We start from the raw sequence: 19,543 nt of genomic DNA on the forward strand, positions 1-19,543 counted from the left end.
ATTTATTTACTTATTCTAGAGCTGAGAGATCAGAGAAACTGTCTAGGAATCTGAATCTGATGGTGAGCTTGTCTTGGTGGCATGGAAATCGAAAGGATGGCAAAAGATTTAAAAATCTTTACACTAATTGATTTATTTGACATCAAAAGTAGAATTGATTATTTGTTGGGATGAGTTTTGCAGCATGTATGGGATCGGTGCTTGTTAATGTCTAATAGAATGCAACTAAATCTCGGAGGAAACATTTCCATCTAAATGAAAACTTAATTCTCCAATTATAATAGAATGAAAAAATTAAATATCAAACTATGGATTTCATCACAAATATATGAACCTGGACTACATGCCTAGAAAACTTCTATGAATTGCAACTAATTGGAAACCAACTTCTTTTATTTCTCTTCACTTTCATATGAAAATCCCACCCTTTTCCGCAATAATAATCAAGTAGAGAAAAATTATATATATCAAATCTAGAAATATATATGTATATTCTGGTAGACCATACTCAAGAGTTACATTCCTTTTTCAGAATATAGTCCACAGCTTCCTCCACAGTGTCAACAACCTGCACAAACATAACGGAGTGCGTGTTAGGGAAAACAGTGCTATTTAGGACTTCAGGTCACAAAAGTATCAACTTCGGATTTTTATTAGAATCAATTAATCAGGTATAAGCAATATGTTACATAATTTTTTTTAGCCAATGTCACCTCTACGTCTTAATGCTGGACTCCAACGTAGAAAATCCAGTAAATGTAACCTTTTGTTTAGCCCATGGCTGGGTAAAAGTTAAAAGCTAAAGAGAAAAATTAAAAAAGCGACCTGCCACGGTATTTCACAAAAAGCCACCACCTCAGATTTTTCCCTGCTGTTCTGTCTAATTTCGTTAATTAGAACCAATTGTACTATAAATTTCAAAACCATAAGAGAGCTAATTGATGAATTTTAAATCCACCATAGAATTCTTGCACTTGTCTTAAATTCCAAGGTAGCTCGATGAATAACCCTTTTATACGCATCCTGCTGATTGTAAGTGTTGGATTTGCATCTTCAGTTGTGATCCTATTCCTCTACAACCCCTCAAACCCTGTATTTGAGAAAAGAACTAGCATATTATCACAGGATTTCACTTACTAGATCAGCTGGAAAGTTGGGATGATTTCCCTTCTCTTTGAAAACCCCTGTCCTTGTCAGAATAGAAAACCAGGGATGTCCTGCCTAAAAAAGAATGATCAAGAAATATAATCTAACTATATATAAAATACTCATGTAAAAAGTGCAACCAAATCTCTGATGGGCGACAAACCTTCTTTGCGCCTTTGATGTCAACTAAAGGATTATCTCCTATCATATAGAGTGTTTTGAAATGATGACTTGCAGCATTTGCATGATGAAGAGATGACACAAGTTGCTCAAGTAAGATTTCTGCATTCTTAAATACGAAGGGATTTGGTTTCCCATAGCATGTATATTCCAGAGGATGTTGGTGAACTCTGCATATTAAATTATTCACATTAGGACAGAACATGAATCATCACATAAACTTGAAATTTCATTAGCTTGACTGATGACATTGTTAGTTCATCCCATCTTAAATTTTGGGGCATCTCTTTTTAGTGTGGATTCTGCCACAGCTCATTTGAGTCAAATGAACCTGATTATACTTATTTTTGTTACAGCCAGCCCGAATGGATTGAGGTAACAATCCAGATCAAATATATAAATTTGAATTTTAAAGTATACTATATACCATTATAAAGAATTACCGATTGAAGACCGCTTCTAATGCAATTCTGAAAGCTCCCAAACCAAGACGTTCAGAAGGAAAAGCAGCCTATCTTTCGTGGCACCTTGTCAGTACGCTAATTATTTTTTCAATAAAATATAGTTCAATAGATAACCAATAAATCAATTATTTCAATTTAATTTGAATTAACATCGGAATTAATCAACATACAGGGGAAAATCAGAACTGACCTGGTAGGCAAGATCATCATGTGCGAAATAGAGTTGTGGTTGGTGACCAATATCCCGACCAGGAAGACCTCCAGTTCTGAGAATGTCACATAGAACCTGATACCAACATTTGTCACCAATAAGACAGTTAAGACTCTTTAAGCTTCTAATTCCATTTATACATAGATTTGTAAATTTTAATAGGACAGGAAAATGGGGATATAAAATTTAAGGAGCTATGGAAATTGATACCATTTATGAGTTCAAAAAACAAACAGAAAATGGGTACTTTTGAACGGTTAATCTCAAGGGAAAATTGAGGAATCATGACAAGCAACCAATTATCTATTTGACCAATTCCAATGCATGGACGAATCACCGCTTTTTTTTCTTTTTTTTTTTTTTTTTTTTTTTGGGGTGAATATGGATGAATCACTGCTAACATTGATGACGCTCCTAAGATAGAAGATATGCACATATATATATATATATATATATATATATATTTCTAATAACCTGAATGTCTCTGCTCCAATCAACAGAATCACTAATTATAAATGCTGCTTGAACTCTCTGAGACTGTACATTGTTTCTTAGAGGCACCCGCACCTCCTCAGTAGTTCTATCTTTAGAGGTGACCTTCGTTGTCCATTTCTTATATGGTGCTAATGGATCAATGTTTTCAAAGCATGAAGCATAATCATCAATTGAAAGAACATTTCTGGAAAAAAAAAAAAAATATATATATATATATATATATATATATAAGCAAATCAGGAGTGATATATCAGGTCAAATCCAGCAGTTAATTACAACAAAAGAAAAGCACCAACCAGCTAAGCCAAGATAAGCTGATCAGAATCTTACTTAAATCCATATTCAGACATCACTGCAGCAGGTTCTCCTTTCCCCACAGCAACAACAAGTTCATTTTTGTATCTGTAGGACACAGAAAATATAACACTTCAGTAAATAAAGGCACCAGATAATTAAGATCGTACGCTTCTCGAAATTATTATCTGCAACATAAATATTGCATAACAATATTCTATATACAAATTGATTCAGGTGTTGCAAGAAGTAATTTTTTAATTGCAATGGCATATTACTAAAGTCAGTCATACAGAACCCTTTATCGGTGCCATGTATCAGAATACTAATATCAGATTTGATCATGGATGTAAAGTATTGTAAAAGAAGGACTAAGATATAGATATCAGGTTGACTTTCAGAAGGTGTAATTTTAGCAATTGGATAGCAGAAACTAGACGGCAATTAATTTAGTCAGACAGCAGGCAGGTGCAAATGAAATTTCAAGGAAGACACAAACTTCCAACAACTCCATAAACAAGTTCTTACTTAGTTTTTGAGGCATACCTGTCTACCAACTGCTTGAAAGGTGAATGGCCCTGTACAACCTACATGAAGCATGGTTCACAAAAAAAAGTCCGTCCCTCACCAAAAAATAATCAAATAAAAAATACATACTTAATAAAATTTTTGAAAAAATAAAAGACTCCAATTAGTGCCCAGGAAGGAAATGAGAATTTTGCAAACATCTATCACATAACATATAAAGAGGAATACCTGCGAAGGTGTAACATTAACACCCAATAGTTCGCTTAACTCGCGGGCTCTTGTAGATTCTCGAAAACCGCCTCCTTTGATGTAAAATAAGTATCAATGATAGTATTAGCTTTATAATTCCACAGAAAATTTACTGATTGGGCAGAAAACATAAACTACTTGTACCCAGAAAACGAAATTTAAACATGCATATTTGATATTTGTCTAATGTTCTCAGAGAAAAGTAGCACCTTTTTTTTTTTTTTTTTTTTTAATGTATCTCAAAACTGCTTTATGATATGCAAATTTGAAAGTTTAGCATTTGCTTCAACTCAATATAAAAACGACTCACCGTTTGTCAAGAATATGTACGGAACTCTCAAAGACCCTGCAATTCCGAACCCAACGACAAAAATAAAATTAAATAAATAATTTGAAAATCATCACGAGCAAGCAAGTGAAATAGTTGAAATGGGAATTAGTAATTTAAGCCCTAAAAATATCAAAAAAAAAAAAATTGAATCAGAAACATTAAGAAAGAGGAATAAAGAAAATGGAGACCAGAGGTGTGATACAATCTTCTGAGTGCTTGCGGAGATCCTCCAATGGGAATGTCGCCACGTAAAACGACGCCGTCGATGTCGAAAACAATCCCAAACGAAGGTCTGCTAAAATCAAGCCACTATTTTGATATTTCCGAAAATGCCAAAAAAAAAAAAAAAATCGAAGTAATGGAGTATTATTTTATACGGACGGTGTAGATTGAGAGCAGACATCGGAGAATGAGCGTCTGACTGCGGAGAAAATTGGAGATAAGCGCTCTCTGTTTCGGCTTCGTGATGCTTTTGCTACCATCCGGAAACTCATCGTGAGGTTTTCACAGGAAAATGGTAGAAGAGCTCTTCTTCAACCTCCGAGACTGACTGAATGTCAACCTATAACTGCTAACTGCGATTGTATACAGAATTTTACCGATACAGTGAGGTGTTGAGGCCGAATTCTATGAATTAGTTGTAGCCGTTCGATTTTATAAATTACGTAATATTTATATGATCAAGGGTATACTATTTTTTGCACTTTGTCCCTTATTGTAAAATTTCTCAAATTGCAACCTGAAAGGCTAAAACTATTATTTTCTTATAATTTCACTAGATGTATTTGATATAAAAATTGCTTTGTTCTATTCTATTAGTTTATTTTTGGACCATATGTATAACTAGTTTTGCCATAATTATTAAAAAAAAAAAAAAAAACGATTATATTAAATTGATTTTTGTAGTCAGAGAGCGAAAATGCAAATAATTTTATAAATTATAATTGATTTGAATTAATTTAATTCACCATTTTGTGCCCAAAAAAAATAATTTAATATTACATAATTTAAGGGTTTTTTTTGTCTTATTATTATTATTATTTTTTTTTTTTTTTGGGTAAACACAATTTAAGTTAACTGTAGAAACAACCCAAAAATTTTCAAAACTTTCTTTCTTTCTAGTAGAAAAAAAAAAAATATATATATATATATATATATATATATATGTTCAATTTTTTATCTTTTTTTTCATCATTGGTAGTGGAACATTTTTCATAAGAATATTGACTTTTTCCTTCAAGCTTTACCCTCATAAAATAAAACTATACATTCATATATATTTATATACAATAATGCTACAGTCACTGAAATATATACACACACACACAAGAATTCTATCACCTTGTTCTACTACAATGCCATGTTTTTTTTCTTGATAAATTACCACAAATGCCATTTTGATTCAACATAGACATTAGATATTAAGCATTCTAAGCATGATTCAACATAGATATTAGATATTAGCATTCTAAAGCAACAAACCAAGATAAATGGCCAAAAGTAACTGTAATGGTCTAAGAGGCATTCAAACGCTAGTTTTAAACCCAATCAATACATTACTTCCCTGTTCTTAAAAATTCTACACTACAGTTTTTTTTCTTTTTTCTGTATAGAAAGTACAGGGTTTTTACAGTACGGCGAACACTGCCAGAAACGAAGACTAACCAGGAGCAACAATTCGAGCCTTCTTTTTATGCAAACCAACTCTCAAAAGAATGAATCCAGCAACTTCCCAATACTACTCTTCATGATCCTCTCGATATATGGGAGATTATGTCTCCCCACAGCACCTCATTACATAGGTTACCTATATCATATATGCATATAATTATATTATATATATATATATATATACTAATCTTTCAAGCCAAAATCAATCCTTCAATCATGAACCGAACCAAACCCGGGAAACAAAGCGAGCACCATGGGGGAATTTATTCCAGCATTCTATCTGGGTTGAAGTTTAGAGACTCCCTCCATATCATCTCCTTAATATCTTCTTCATTCAAGGATATTTGTTCAAAATCAAACACAAAAGAGGATGGACAAGTGGGCTCCTCATTGAGCTCATGAAGACTTGATAAGAATGGGTGATTCAGTGCATCCTCAACTTTGAAAACATAATACAGAAGAGATACACAAAAGAAAAATCAATGAGAAAGTGAAATGTTAGATTGCTCTAGTGTTAACGAATGCTGAAAGACATACCAGAAATGCGTTTGCTTGGATCAAACACTAGCATTTTTTCTGCAAGATCAATTGCCACTGGTGACACATTTGGGAACCTCTGTGCAAAGGATTGCTTGGGGACATGTGGGAGCTGCTTCACATACTTCCGAGCATTGTCACTTCTCAGGAACCCAAGATCTGAATCATCTGGCGAACCTAGTAGCTGTATTGTAGAATGATCAACAATTTATTAATCAATAAAACAATATTCATAGTTTGTCAATCAAAATTTTATAAATAGTCCTAACAAACATTCTAAACAATTCCCACAAAAAGATATACTTTTTCCAGCATGCAGAACTGTAATACTGAAAACTCCAAAAGAATTATAGAGGAAAGGAAAGGCACACCTCAGTTATGAGAGCCAACTGCTGAACATAGTCTTTACCAGGAAATAGTGGTTCCCTTCTAATGATTTCCATCAAAATGCACCCAACTGACCAAATATCAATAGCTGCAGTGTATTCCGAACAGTTGAGCAGCAGTTCAGGTGCTCGGTACCAACGGGTTACCACATATTCCGTCATGAAATCTGTCTCTGAGGTAGTCCTTGCAAGACCAAAGTCACAAATCTTGAGGTCACAGTTTGCATTGAGAAGCAAGTTACTTGGTTTCAGATCCCGATGCAACACATTTGCTGAGTGTACATACTTCAATCCACGCAACAATTGATATAGGAAATACTGCCAATCCATTAGAAATGCTGATTAAAAATTTTACCAATTTGGAGAAATAGGAGTTTGGCATTTCAGCATATTTAAAAGGAATACACAATTTCATGTTACAAATTTGAATATACATTTGTTATTACAACATGCCTAGTATATCCACCACAATGAGAATCCTAGGGTCCAAATGCGATAAAATCATGTTTTGGAATGAAGTATCTAAACAACATGCCTCAATATTTTATTGAAACCAAGTTAGCTTGATTGTTGTAGATTCATATTTAAAAACAATTACAAATGATGCAAAAAATTATACAACAGCTGCAAGCTGTTGGTTCCTTGTTGATGGCAGGCACCTTAGCTCAAGCCACGAAATGGTTGCAAAACAAGTTCAAATATCGTTCCTCTTCCTTTATCATCTCTGAGAAATTGCACCTCTAAACCCTGCCCATCCCTCCCAGGGCTCTATCCAAAATCATTGCATATTCTATATACATGTTCACTTGAACTGTATAGCCACTCATGGAGTCAGCATGCCTATACTATCAAGTAAACCAACCCTAAGCAGTCCTAAAGCAATTCTAGCAAATTTAATTACTTATCCCACACAATGCACCACAAGTTATGTCAATTTTTCTTCCAATAAACTATAGACTCCTCACTTATAAGTAAAAATTGTAAAATCTGTAGCTACAAAGCTGGACTGTTTGCTTTCTGAGAAGGCAAAGAGAAATACATACCTGACAATGATCATCTGTCAAAGCCTGGCTGGAGCGTATTATTTGATGCAAGTCAGTATCCATGAGTTCATAAGCAATGTAGACATCATTGAACTTATCCCTCTCTGGTGGACTAATTATGTCCTTAATTTTGACAATCTACACAATAAAGAAACTCAATCATTCCTCAGTCACTGCATAGTTAAGTGACCAGTACAGATGTCCTTAACGATGCAACCTTTCACATTTTTGCAATTTTTTTATTCTATTCTACATAGCAGTAGAAATAAATAAGATAAAAAAAAAAAAAAAAAAAAAAAAAGAAGGAAATAATGAAGCATAAGCAGAATAAGGAATTTAATTAGCATTTTGGGAACAATTTTTTTTTTTTTTTGGGCAAAAGTAAAAACAGAAAATATAGAAGTCAAAGCAAAAGGTCATGATCTCTGATCATTACATTATCATGATCCATATGACAAAGGAGCTTTATCTCCCGGAGTGTCCTCTTTGCATCGATCCTGTTGTCAAATGCATTGCTAATCTTTTTGATAGCGACCTGTTCTTTCGTCTCAGAATTTGTTGCACAGCTGCAATAAGAAAATCAAAAGTACCTCTATTCATATTTAGAAAACTTCAAGAATACTAACAAACATTTGCCTAGAAATTACCATTACTTCAACACAAATATGTTTGAATTCATATTTGTGAATTTATCAATTAAATGAAATGAGAAAATTATAAATCCTCAATAAAGAATACCACCATTTACTGCCAATCAGGCAAAGTGACAACTAAAAAAGTGAATCTGTTAAACAGAGGTAAACGACATATAAATGGCTATTGTTTCAGATAAAAGTAGAGAATTATAGGAAAGTAAATTAAAAAACTACTACAAACTTTGGTTGTTTTTTCACTAAGCCAAGAAAAGTAAAGCCCGGACTCAGCTTATCTCAGCATAATAAATTAATCAAAATAAAAAATTCGATATCTATGGTTCAAAGTTGAATTTGACTTTTGCCGGTTAAAGAATATTCAATCTCTCAATTATCTCAGCTTTTCGCCCCCCATAACCCAAACAGTACACAAAACAAAAAGCATCTAACAAACCGAGCAAATTAGCACACCATCCACCATGGAAACTAGTCTAAACCCAAAAGGGTATCTGAAAATGTAAGCAAAAGTGAAGGATCTGGGCAGCTCGAGAATAAAAGAAAAGCAGAAAAAAGACATACCAAACGATTCCGTATGCACCACGACCAACAGGGTTTATAGGAGGGACATACTTGGAAGGTACTTCGAAAAGGTTACCCAGAATGTTATACTGGACGCATCTACCTCCGTACGTTGGAATTCCTCTAGCTTCAATCTCCATTGGTTCATTCTCATTCTCCATTTCTTCTCACGCTGTATAAAGAGTAAGAGATAAGAAAAAGGCAAAGCTTTCTCAGGGGACCATATTAGCCAAGATAAAGCTAAGGGAAAACAAAACATATGAAAGCAAAGCGAAAGTGGTAGTGGTGGGGTGGACAATCCTTTGCTTTAATCTTGTTTGGGTTTGAACTTTGAATTTTGAATATGGAATCTGTGGTTTTCTCAAGTCTTTTTGATTGGACAAAGAAATGGAGAAAAATAGGTAAAGTCTGTGTGTAACTTATTAGCGGACCAAGACCATTCTTTTGCATTAAGAGGACCAAGACCTCGTTTGTTCAAAGTTTCTTTTTTTTTTTTTTTTTAATTAATTTATTTTTTATGAGAATATTCTTCAAAGTAATTGCATTTTGGTGAAGTTGGGCATTCGTCGTTCATGCATTGCACCATTGTCAAAGATAAGTTTTGTTTAATTCTTACGAATACATAATATTTTAATTCGATATTAATTCACCAAAATGAAAAATAAAAAATAGAAAAAATCGTTTGGTTTAATATTAAGGGTTTGGATTATTTAAACTATTAGCCCAATTAGCCCAAGTTCTCCTTTCAATGTTGGACATTTCTAAATGCATCCCAATTAAAACTAATTGCTGTTTAGTGGTTAATCATAATGCTAGAGATGTCAAATTTTTTAACAAATTTTATTTTTTTATGAATTTTTTAAGAAATTAATTTACTAAATAACAGAACATGAAATAATATTTTATTGTATTCTATATGAATTTTAGTATTTTATATTTAAATTATAGTAATTTTTCAACTAATAATATTTTCACATTATTTTATCATATTATTTAATAAATAAATAGGATAAATAATTTAATATAGATCTAGAGTAAACTCCGAGGGGAGGTTTTAAACACTTTTTCATACTTTGTGCCCCCTGAAACTTCTGAAGAATATTTTCAATTCTTCGGATATATATATATATAAAGATAAAAATAAATTCTAGTTCATAGTCAAATGATCATACTAGTTGGACCAACTACTATTGTAGCAATTATTAATTACAGGTATTTATTGTTTTATTAATTATTTTTATAAAAAAAAATCTAATAACTTTTATTCTACATAAGAATTACATTATATTCTAAACTGAAGGGGAGAGAAAATCTCACTCAAGCTTGTCAAGCCAAGACATGAAGCTTGTCAGCCCAAGACATGAATACTGGATTTTCAGTAGAAATAAGGATCCTTTGCTCTTTTTTACAAGTTTGATTGTGCTTGTTTTTTAATTTCCACTGTTGATCTTTAATATAATGGATAATATAACATTATTTTATAATAAAAAAATTCAAAAAGATAATATAATTCATATTAGACATGTGTTAATATCCATTTCTAATGTTAAAAAAAAATAATAATAACCAAGTATTGACAAGTACTGAAAAATAAAAAGCAAAGGATTCAAATGAATAAAATCCTTTCAATAATTTTACTACTTAGCCAAACCTACAAATACATTAAAAGTCTAATATTTGTAAGTGAACACTTTAATTGTAATAAATTAAATTACCATATGGTATGTAGGTCTTTATGATGTTCTATCACAAATAATGATAAAACAACATTTTTCTAAATATAGTGGTTAAAAGGAAAACGTAGGTGCGTTTGATAATGTTTTGGTTTTTAGTTATATATATATATATATATATATATATATATATATATATATATATATTACCTAATCATGTGTAATTTGTTTATGTTAAAATTTTAACATATTTATTAGTAATAGTTAAAGTTTATTAGGCATCTTACTTAACTATGAAAATAAGAGAAAAAAATATAAATGCCAAATTGAACATAATTTCAAATTGTGTTCGTTGTTTTGTTTTATTTTTCCTTTTAACCATATAAGATGTGTAACAAATTGAAACTATTACTAATTAATACTAATAATAAACATTTAAGATTAATAAATTATACACAATTAGATGAAAAGTAACAAATAAAGAAAACAAAAACAAAAACCAAAAACTATAAATCAGCACATTATCAAACAATATTAAGTTAAAACTTTTCGAATTCCCAAAGATATAAAAGAATGAAAGTTAATTAATGGTGAGATTTTAGAATGAAAGCTAATTTTTGCTCCTTCCCATTCTTTTTTTTTTCAGATTCTTTTAAGTTATTTTTTAATCATTAATATATATATATATATATTAATAGTATCATTTTGTTTTTCTCTTTTTAAATGGATGTATAGATTAACATATTTTGTTTTACTAATTCATATTAATGATTTATAAATTAATTAAATATTTTTTTATAAAATAATTAGATAAAAGAATAATCTATTTTTTATATTGAACTTATCTAATTTAAATTATATTGTCTAATTCAAAAATCAATTATATGAAAACATATATTTATTTTAATAATAATTATACGAAAAATTAATCTTTCAATTGTTATCAACACACAAAACTGAATTAAATTTTCTTCCATCTCATTTGAATTTCAATTCCAATTCGATTATATCCTACATACCAAATGTCTGTTAAGGTTTATATTAGCAATAGCATAAGCAATTAATTAAGAGAAATCCTAAAGAAAATAGTAGAGGGTTCTGCCGCAACAGGCCCAATAGCATAGGACTTGTGGCCCATATTGCACAGACTATAACCCACATACTACAACGTTACCAATCTTGGTTCCTAAATTGAGGAAGAAAAATTTGCATCTAGAAGAATGACTCACAACCAATGCACTCTGAGAGTGCATTTAATTTAACCCGACGTGGATAGTTTACCTGAAAATCATTGTGCTTCGGAAAGTATTATTTTAAGTAATATTTTTTCCTTCCTGGTTTAAAACAAATTAATGCAAATCTTTCACGTTTCCATGGTCATATAAAAATGTTTTCCCACATTAGGAGGAAATATTTAATTATTTTCCAATTCAATCTCTATCATTATAACCCAAAACACACCAATCTCAAAGTCATCAATAATAATGTAATTGACAAACCACAGCCTTCCTATTTAAGTTTTGAATGAAATATCTTCTTTTTTTCTTTTTCCTTTTTTTCTTTAATAGTCGGGAAAAAAAAAAATAGTCAAACAATGAAGTTCCATTCTTAAGCTTTAAGAAGTAAAAACGATTCCCACCTACTCCCATGCAATTGAATGTAGAAGTCTTTGAGGGACCCATTGTCTTAAAGGCATAGGTCTAGACCAAAGTCAAGGATCAAGACTGATCCTTATAAAAAAGCGCCAAACTGTTTGGTTTTACATAAGGTGCAGTGCTGAATTAATGGAATTTTTTGTTTTTTTTTTTGTTTTTTTTCATTTTTTGCTGAAGCAGAAAGTATATCCAAGGAACTTCTATTTGTTTCATGCTTTTTAAATAAAGAGCTAATTTTTAAAAAATAACTTTAATGGGCTTATTTATATTTACTTTTTTAATATAAAAAATGGATTTATCTTTTTCAAATGTAAAAAGTTAAATTCACATTTTATCTTAATATTATATTACTTTAAATTAATACATTATAAATATTTATGTCACTATATTATAATATTTAAAAAATAATTTAAATTAAAAAAAATGATATATAAAGAAAAATAAAAAGTTGGTTAGAGAATGTGTTAAGATTTTATACTCTATTTTAAGGGATACTGTTTTGAAAAAAATATTCTTTATTTTTAAAGAGCTCTTGGAATGCTCTGAATTAATGGTATATAATAGATATTCACAATAGAAATAGATAGACCAAACATATATAGACAAAAGCATGATTTCAAAAAAAATAAATACAGACAAAAATATATACATAGAATAAAAGATAATCCTACTGCCAAACAATGTGAAAAAGAGAGACTTTCAAGTCTTTTTTTTTTTTTTTTTTGGCACACCTTCTTAGCTGAGAAGCCCAACTGTCCAAGTACAAAGAATAGAGAGAGCTCTAATCAATGTTTGGCACTGCAAGTCATGGAAAACCCGTCCTCTCTAACTGCTGAAAATCGGTGCGAGACTTTTTTGGCAAACAAAGTAGCTGACCTTTTTGTCATTTTCACACGTGTGTTGACAATTGCTTGCGATGGTTGGATAATATTGGTATTATTGTTCTACTACAATCTGTTTTGTCCTCATCAATATTTTCAACTTGTTTGCCCATTTATTTTATTTCTGCTAGGAAATTAGGTGCATTTGATATGCAAAATTGCACTGTTTTAGTTTTGTTGTATTATATTGTGTTGGAATGTATTATTATTGTATAAATTTTTATGTAGAATCATACTGTATTATAAAATTTGGTTAAAATATTATTTTATCAAAATAAAATTAATTTTTATTATTATTCATCTTTTTTTTCCCAATAATTATATTACTCGAAATGGATAAAATTGATTTGTTAACAGTACTCATATATATATAATTATAAATAATTACATTATTCAAATAGAAAATTGACTTTTTCATTATAACTCATATATTATTTTTTTAATTATCTTCATGATAATAGTTAGAGTAACTAAAGTTATATAAAAATTAAAAAAAGTAAAAATAAAAGTTTTAACATTAAAATTTAAAAGGTATCCCAATTTGTTTGATAATTATATAGTGTTTTACATTTTTATAATTAATTAAATAATTTATAAATAAAATAGCTAGCTGTTAGTAGAGAAAGAGAAAAAAAAAAAAAAAAAAAAGGCCAAGAAACAGGTCATTGTCTTGTAGAGAAAGGGAAAATAAAAAAATAAGGCTGTGTAAAATTGTAACGTTGGAAAATAATAATAAAATAATTAAGAAAAATTATAACATTGAAAAATAATTTTTTTTATTATTTGCCTGGATTATATTTTTCAAGTAAAGGTCTAGATTTAAGTTCCAACTCACCATAACAAAGTGAGAAAAAAAAAAAAGAAAGTAATATAAGAAAAAAAAATTTGCAGAAAAAGAAAAGTGCAGCATGAGTTAGTGCAAGTTAAACCCTAGAGAAATAAAAATTGCAGCAACAAAAAAATGTGGCCAAAAAAAAAAAAAAGGGTGCAACATGAGTTGTTGCAAGCTAAACCGAAGAGAGAGGGAGGGGGCTGGCGGTTGTATAATGCGCAATGCACTCTAGCATCTCCAATGCTCCCTCCAATCAAGTAAAGGTTGTATTTGCAATTATAATGAACATTTTTAAAATAAACAGTGAAATTGTAAAGTTTCTTCCAATTATATTTTTCATTCATGCTTTTTATTCTTTTTTTTTTCTCTATATATATTTATGGTTTTACTTATATTTCCTCAAGTCTTTTAAAAAAATTATATTTCAAATATTATATAATGGCATGAAAAGTTATGCTGTATTGAATTAAATTAATATAATATTAATAAAAAGTGAAATTGGCTTTTTATATTTCAAGAATCAAAACCATTCAGTATATTAAAAAATCAGCACAGACAGGTTTATTAAAGCTTTTTTTTAAAAGGTAGTTCTTTAAACTAAAAAGTATAAGACAAATAAAGAATCCCTTACTATGATTTTAAAGTATCTCCAACAAGCTTTTTTAAAAAAGTTTGTTCTTTTTTATTTAAAAAGTTATATTTTATTTTCGTAATTTTTATAAACTCTCTAAATTGAAAATTTAAAATAAATACTGAATTTAACTCTCAAAAAATAAAGAATCAAACCCACTCTTAATAGAAATCTTTTAATCATAATTATTCAAGAAAAAATACAGAATGAAAATTAATTATATAAAATTTCATTGGAATTGGATGAAAATTCTCTTTATTCTTTAAATTTTTTCAAAATGCTCTTATTTTGAAAATTATGCTTTTTAAATAAAGAGCATTATTGGATCTCAAAGCATACCTAAAATACTCTTTAAAATAAAGAACATGTTCTCAATGGTAAAAAAAATATATCTTTTAAAATAAAAATTGAAATTTTAAAAGGTTTCCAACAAAACTCTTTATTTTTATTTTATTTATAAACATTTATTGCTCTACTTATAATTTTTTTTAATGTAAATTATTCTTTAAATACTATATTAGTTGCATAAGAACATGTGCTACATTAAATTAAATCAATGTAATAATAGATAAAGAATGAATTTGACTTTTTATATTTAGAGAGTTAAACAAACTCTTTATTTTAAAATGTCAAAATAAAAAGTCCCTTAGAGCTCTTTCTTATGTATTGACTCTTTAAAATAAAAGCATGATACAAAGCATCTCTAATGTTGTTCTTTATTTTAAAAAGCATATTTTTTAAAACAAAGAGTATCTAGAAGAATTTTAAAAAGTAAAAAATGAGATTTTTTATCCAACTCTAATGACAATCATTATAATTATTTTTTATTTTTAATTTACCCGTAATTCACATTTTCTCTCTTTTTATTTTTTCCCCTTTTTTCTAAACCAAAATAGTATTTTAAAAAAAATGAAATATAAATATTATTATTAGAAAATTAATAAAAATTGTATAGCAATTGGACCTGGGGTTTGGTAAGGTACTACCATGGGCTAAGCCATAGAGGGGATCGCCAGACAACCTGAAGCAAAGAGAAAAATGGTAAACTTGAAGGGGAAAGAAACATCACTTAATGCTTTGTTGATTTACTATGTGATGATTTTATTGAAAAATATCGATCGAAGCCCCTCCTTGGCTACGTGGGGGCATAAAAAAGGAAAGAGAGGGATGGGGACTTGAGAATGGAACAAAAGATGGGGAGACTCAATCATCTTCCGAAAAGGGTTGCTGCTGTTTCTTAGATTCAAGGAAATGATTCAATTCCAAAGCTAAAGATTGTAATTCTCGAAGGAGCAATTGAAAAGATTCTAGAGCATTCTCCAGTATAGGTATTGTTCCTCCAATGATTCTAGTACCAAGCCGTACATACGATCTTTAACGAATACGGCTTTCCACCGCATTCTATGAATACAGTTGGGTTATGAATAGAATATAATGAAATAGAGCCACTTTTGAGGCATGAAACAGAGCCACTAGATTCAAGATCACTGAAATAATGTCTAAACCCAATGATTCAAGGCAAAGATAAAGGATCCTGCAACAAGGAAATACCACAAGACCTCCCCTACAGTATCGTCGTCGGAACAGAGTTTAATCACCAAGTTTGGGATGGATTAGTGTGGTTCCTCTCCTTTATTTTAATTTTTTTAATTTAGAAAGCCTAATATAGTTATAAAAATGGAGTATGGTTTTTTCAAAATATAGAAAAGAATACTTTTAAAGAGCACGTTAAAAATGCTTAGGCTAGTTTACTAAATAAATGCTAAAACTTAGTCAGATTAAAATCCAATTATATTTTCGGACAATTTTGTTTTAATTGAAAGTAAAATACAACATATCAATTTGGTTAGTAGTAACATGAAGCTCTTGTGTGTTTCTACCATATAGAAGCCATAGTTTAGCTTTTTTGATCCCATTTATAAAATCAAAAATATATACAAAAAATCATATTTGTCATAGTACCAAACTCACCAATTTGGACCGTAGAGTCGATCACATCAAACTCCATCATACACGGGTCGTTTTTTAAATCAACCTTTTCCACCTTAGCCGTATGATCAACAACGTCTTCGTTAATCACGATCATGGGTTCTGTTTCAATGTTGTCAGATTTGGTTATATTTGGATTAGCCAGATTCTTAATAAAAAAAACAACTCATGAATTGCTTCTTTGAAATTTTCATGATATTGCATACCTGCCTGCAAGATCTTATCATAACTACAAGAAATTTGTCAATTACTTGATTATGAGTTATACTTGGATCTTCATTGCCATGATAGTTATTATTGCTCGACCAACTTGGGCCATTTAACACAATCTCATGATGCCTCCCAGCCTGAACTAGGTTCCATGTCTACGGGGACATGTAAAACTTGACTAGATAGCTTATCTCCATAGTTGTTGGTAGGCTTGATAAAGTTGCTCAAAAGATGTCTCCATGCATGCCGAAAAGATACAGAAAAGATGTTGGGTATCTTTTCCAACATCGTGTCTCTGAATGATGCGGGCGTACCACCTTAAAAATTAGAGTATTTTTTAGGAAATTTAAATAAAAAATAAATAATATTAATTGTGCAAAAATATGGCTAATATCAAATGATTGTATGAAAATTGCAGTGAACAAAATAATTTAAAAGTTCTTTCAATACCTAAAGAAATAGGACTTAATAAAATGAAATTCACTTTAAAAAATAATAAAATTTTGATAAATGGTAAAATATGGACAAAAATAAAATTACTAAAAGACAACGAAATCCTAGAGATTTGTAGTGAAAGAGCATCTCTAATGATTATTTCTATTGGAAACTATATGGTATTGATTTTGGAAAGTGTTTATGCTTATATGATATTCTTTCTATTTAATAGATAATATTTTAGGCAATTTCTCTCCAATGAATCCTATTTAAAATGTCGTTAAATGCTAATGCGTAATTTTTTATTTTAAAATTATATCTAATTAAAAAAATCAAAAACTCACGTAGAAAGTTTTTTCTTTTAACAAAAATAAATAAAAATAAATAAAATATTGACTCAGTATGTCTAACAGAACTTCCAGAAATAGACAGTGTCCTCCACAGTTTCTATTTTTTTTGTTGCCACATCAGCTTGACAGAACTAATACATAGAACCATTGGAGAATATTTTTTTTTTTTAAATCTTATCTATTTATCTGATGTGGCAAATGATTTTTAAATAAACAGAGAACCATTGAAGATGTTCTAAGATACGATTTCCATGGTGGAGTTTTGATGTGTAGAGAGGGGACCCTTCTAACAGCTTCTTTTTTATAGACTCCTAATTGCTTTGCCGAAAATAAAAATTCCACAAAATCCTATATTATTTATGCATTTATTAGGAATTGTCTAAATAAAACTAGTTTTAAATTTGAATTCAAATCTTAGCCATAAATAATTATCAATTATCTTAAAATCTTTCAGAATAAATGATTTATCCAAAAAGCTTTTCTAGCCTTATTCAGGCCCTCCAATCACTCTATTAAATCACTAAAGTTATATTTATCATTATTAAAAATAATAATAGTAACAATGGAAAATAGATGGTCCAAACATAAATACATAACAAAAGCCTTTGAAGAGTTATAAGCGATTTGATCCTTTTCCAATGGAATGTAGGCAACTTAGTTAAATTCAAGCTAAGTGTAGTTGTAAAATACTCTCAAAATTATTTTTCTAAAACATAGTTGAAATAAAAAGGGCATTTCCTTGTATCAAATGATTGTAATTAAACGTAGGAGGCAGTGTGTGTTGGTCTAAATACTAATGCCTTTGGTAGTTTATTATTATCCAAAATTCTTAGAAAAATATTTAAAACTTGTTAATATTTCTTATCCTTTGGTGTGTGTACTATTGGTGGTTCATAAGATGAAAGGATATTTGTTCAAATTAAACCATCAAGTTTTAAATTGGTGCAAATTGGTCCACTTGGGTAATGTGCTAACGTCATGATTCGTTATTCCATAAAAGTAAAAAAATAAATTTAGTATTTTTTCCATTTTATATTTAAGCTTTTTGCTTGGAACTTTATATCCAATCCCTAATTTATTTTATTTAAAATGTCCAAGAAATTAAATATTTTTAGACTTAAAATTAATGAAAAATAAAAATAAAAATAAAAAAAATTGAATTTTTGTCCAATATTTTTTGCTAGACCAAAAATTAAATAAAATATATTTATGAGACAAAAATTAATTTTAACTTTTTACACCCAAACCATAAAAAAAAAATTAGACCAATGTAAAAAAAAAAGAAAAAAAAAAGACCAAAATCAAACAAAAAAATTGGAATTTCTAAAAATTAAATAAAATAATTTTTCTTTTTAAGATTTTTTTATTTTTATTTATATTAGACCAAAAAAAAAATATATGGTTTTTTATTTCTTATTAGACCAAAAGGTCCTATTTTATTTTTATTTTTATTTTTTAGCTTATTTTAGGTCGGAAAATGTTAATTTTGACTGTGGATATTTTATTTTCGTCTAATTTTTATTTTTTTATTTAAGTCTAATTATTTTATGGTTTGGGAATAAAAAATTATTATTAATTTTTGATCTAATAAAATTAATTTATTTAATATTTGGCCTAATAGAAATATTTTATTAGACCAAAAATTCTAATTTTTATTTTTAATTTTTGGTGAAAACATATTTAATTTTATTGGCATTTTAATTTAAATAAAATAAAATAGGATACAATTTTCAAATAAAAAATAAAAAAATAACAAATTTTATTTTTTTTAAATGTTTCTTTTAATTTTTATAGAAAAAATGAATTATGATATCGGCATAATGTTAGCACGTGAAGCACGTTGACATCATCCAACAGCAGTATTAACCCATTGGTCAATTGGATAAATTTGCATCAAATTTGAAATTTGAGGGTTTAATTCTCCAGATTTTAGAATTCGAATCGCACAGCCTTAGATTTTTAGGATATAAAGGTGCAATAGCCCTTCAAATATTAATAACTTTTACAAGGTTAGATATTTCTAATCTTTTATCTTCCTTTTATTTTGTGAGCTGATGGGCCATACAAAAGTTTAGGTGCTAATGTTTTCTAAATCAGTTATTTCTGATCTTTTACTAATTTTCAGTAAAACTTCTATTCCA

The 19,543-nt window shown here is 29.2% G+C and overlaps 2 protein-coding genes across 3 annotated transcripts; both read right to left on the reverse strand.

The window, feature by feature from the left end:
- Nucleotides 1-292: 292 nt before the first annotated feature.
- On the reverse strand, nucleotides 293-4,497 carry LOC107411150 (mitochondrial hydrolase YKR070W). Its single transcript, XM_016018682.4, has 12 exons — nucleotides 4,280-4,497; nucleotides 4,087-4,190; nucleotides 3,878-3,913; nucleotides 3,547-3,620; nucleotides 3,337-3,377; nucleotides 2,827-2,898; nucleotides 2,476-2,680; nucleotides 1,981-2,076; nucleotides 1,770-1,837; nucleotides 1,310-1,496; nucleotides 1,138-1,221; nucleotides 293-568 (listed from the first exon to the last, which is right to left on the reverse strand). The coding sequence occupies exons 1-12, from the start codon at nucleotides 4,390-4,392 to the stop codon at nucleotides 509-511; spliced, it is 1,140 nt and encodes a 379-aa protein (XP_015874168.3). The 5' UTR covers nucleotides 4,393-4,497; the 3' UTR covers nucleotides 293-508.
- An 888-nt stretch (nucleotides 4,498-5,385) lies between these two features.
- Nucleotides 5,386-9,178, reverse strand: LOC107411133 (mitogen-activated protein kinase homolog NTF6). Of its 2 annotated transcripts, XM_048469168.2 has the most exons (7): nucleotides 8,747-9,178; nucleotides 7,972-8,101; nucleotides 7,536-7,673; nucleotides 6,478-6,810; nucleotides 6,107-6,290; nucleotides 5,802-6,008; nucleotides 5,386-5,705 (listed from the first exon to the last, which is right to left on the reverse strand). In XM_048469168.2, exons 1-6 carry the CDS (start codon nucleotides 8,905-8,907, stop codon nucleotides 5,833-5,835), a joined length of 1,122 nt encoding a protein of 373 aa, XP_048325125.2. In that variant the 5' UTR covers nucleotides 8,908-9,178; the 3' UTR covers nucleotides 5,386-5,705; nucleotides 5,802-5,832. The 2 variants fall into 2 exon arrangements, with proteins under 2 accessions (XP_048325125.2, XP_060668392.1); XM_060812409.1 differs by having other exon boundaries at nucleotides 5,386-6,008.
- Between the last annotated feature and the right edge of the window lie 10,365 nt (nucleotides 9,179-19,543).

The sequence above is a fragment of the Ziziphus jujuba genome, chromosome 10 (assembly GCF_031755915.1).
Source record: "Ziziphus jujuba cultivar Dongzao chromosome 10, ASM3175591v1".
Lineage (NCBI taxonomy): Eukaryota > Viridiplantae > Streptophyta > Magnoliopsida > Rosales > Rhamnaceae > Ziziphus > Ziziphus jujuba.

Coding starts and splice junctions, on each gene's coding strand:
- LOC107411150 (XM_016018682.4), bottom strand. CDS start 4,392: ATGAGTTTCCGGATGGTAGCAAAAGCATCACGAAGCCGAAACAGAGAG. Junction 3,914..4,086: donor AAGATTGTATCACACCTCTG/GTCTCCATTTTC, acceptor TCGGAATTGCAG/GGTCTTTGAGAGTTCCGTAC. Junction 2,077..2,475: donor ATTGGAGCAGAGACATTCAG/GTTATTAGAAAT, acceptor TGTTGGTATCAG/GTTCTATGTGACATTCTCAG.
- LOC107411133 (XM_048469168.2), bottom strand. CDS start 8,907: ATGGAGAATGAGAATGAACCAATGGAGATTGAAGCTAGAGGAATTCCA. Junction 8,102..8,746: donor GGTGCATACGGAATCGTTTG/GTATGTCTTTTT, acceptor TTCTTATTGCAG/CTGTGCAACAAATTCTGAGA. Junction 7,674..7,971: donor GTCATATGGATCATGATAAT/GTAATGATCAGA, acceptor TTTATTGTGTAG/ATTGTCAAAATTAAGGACAT.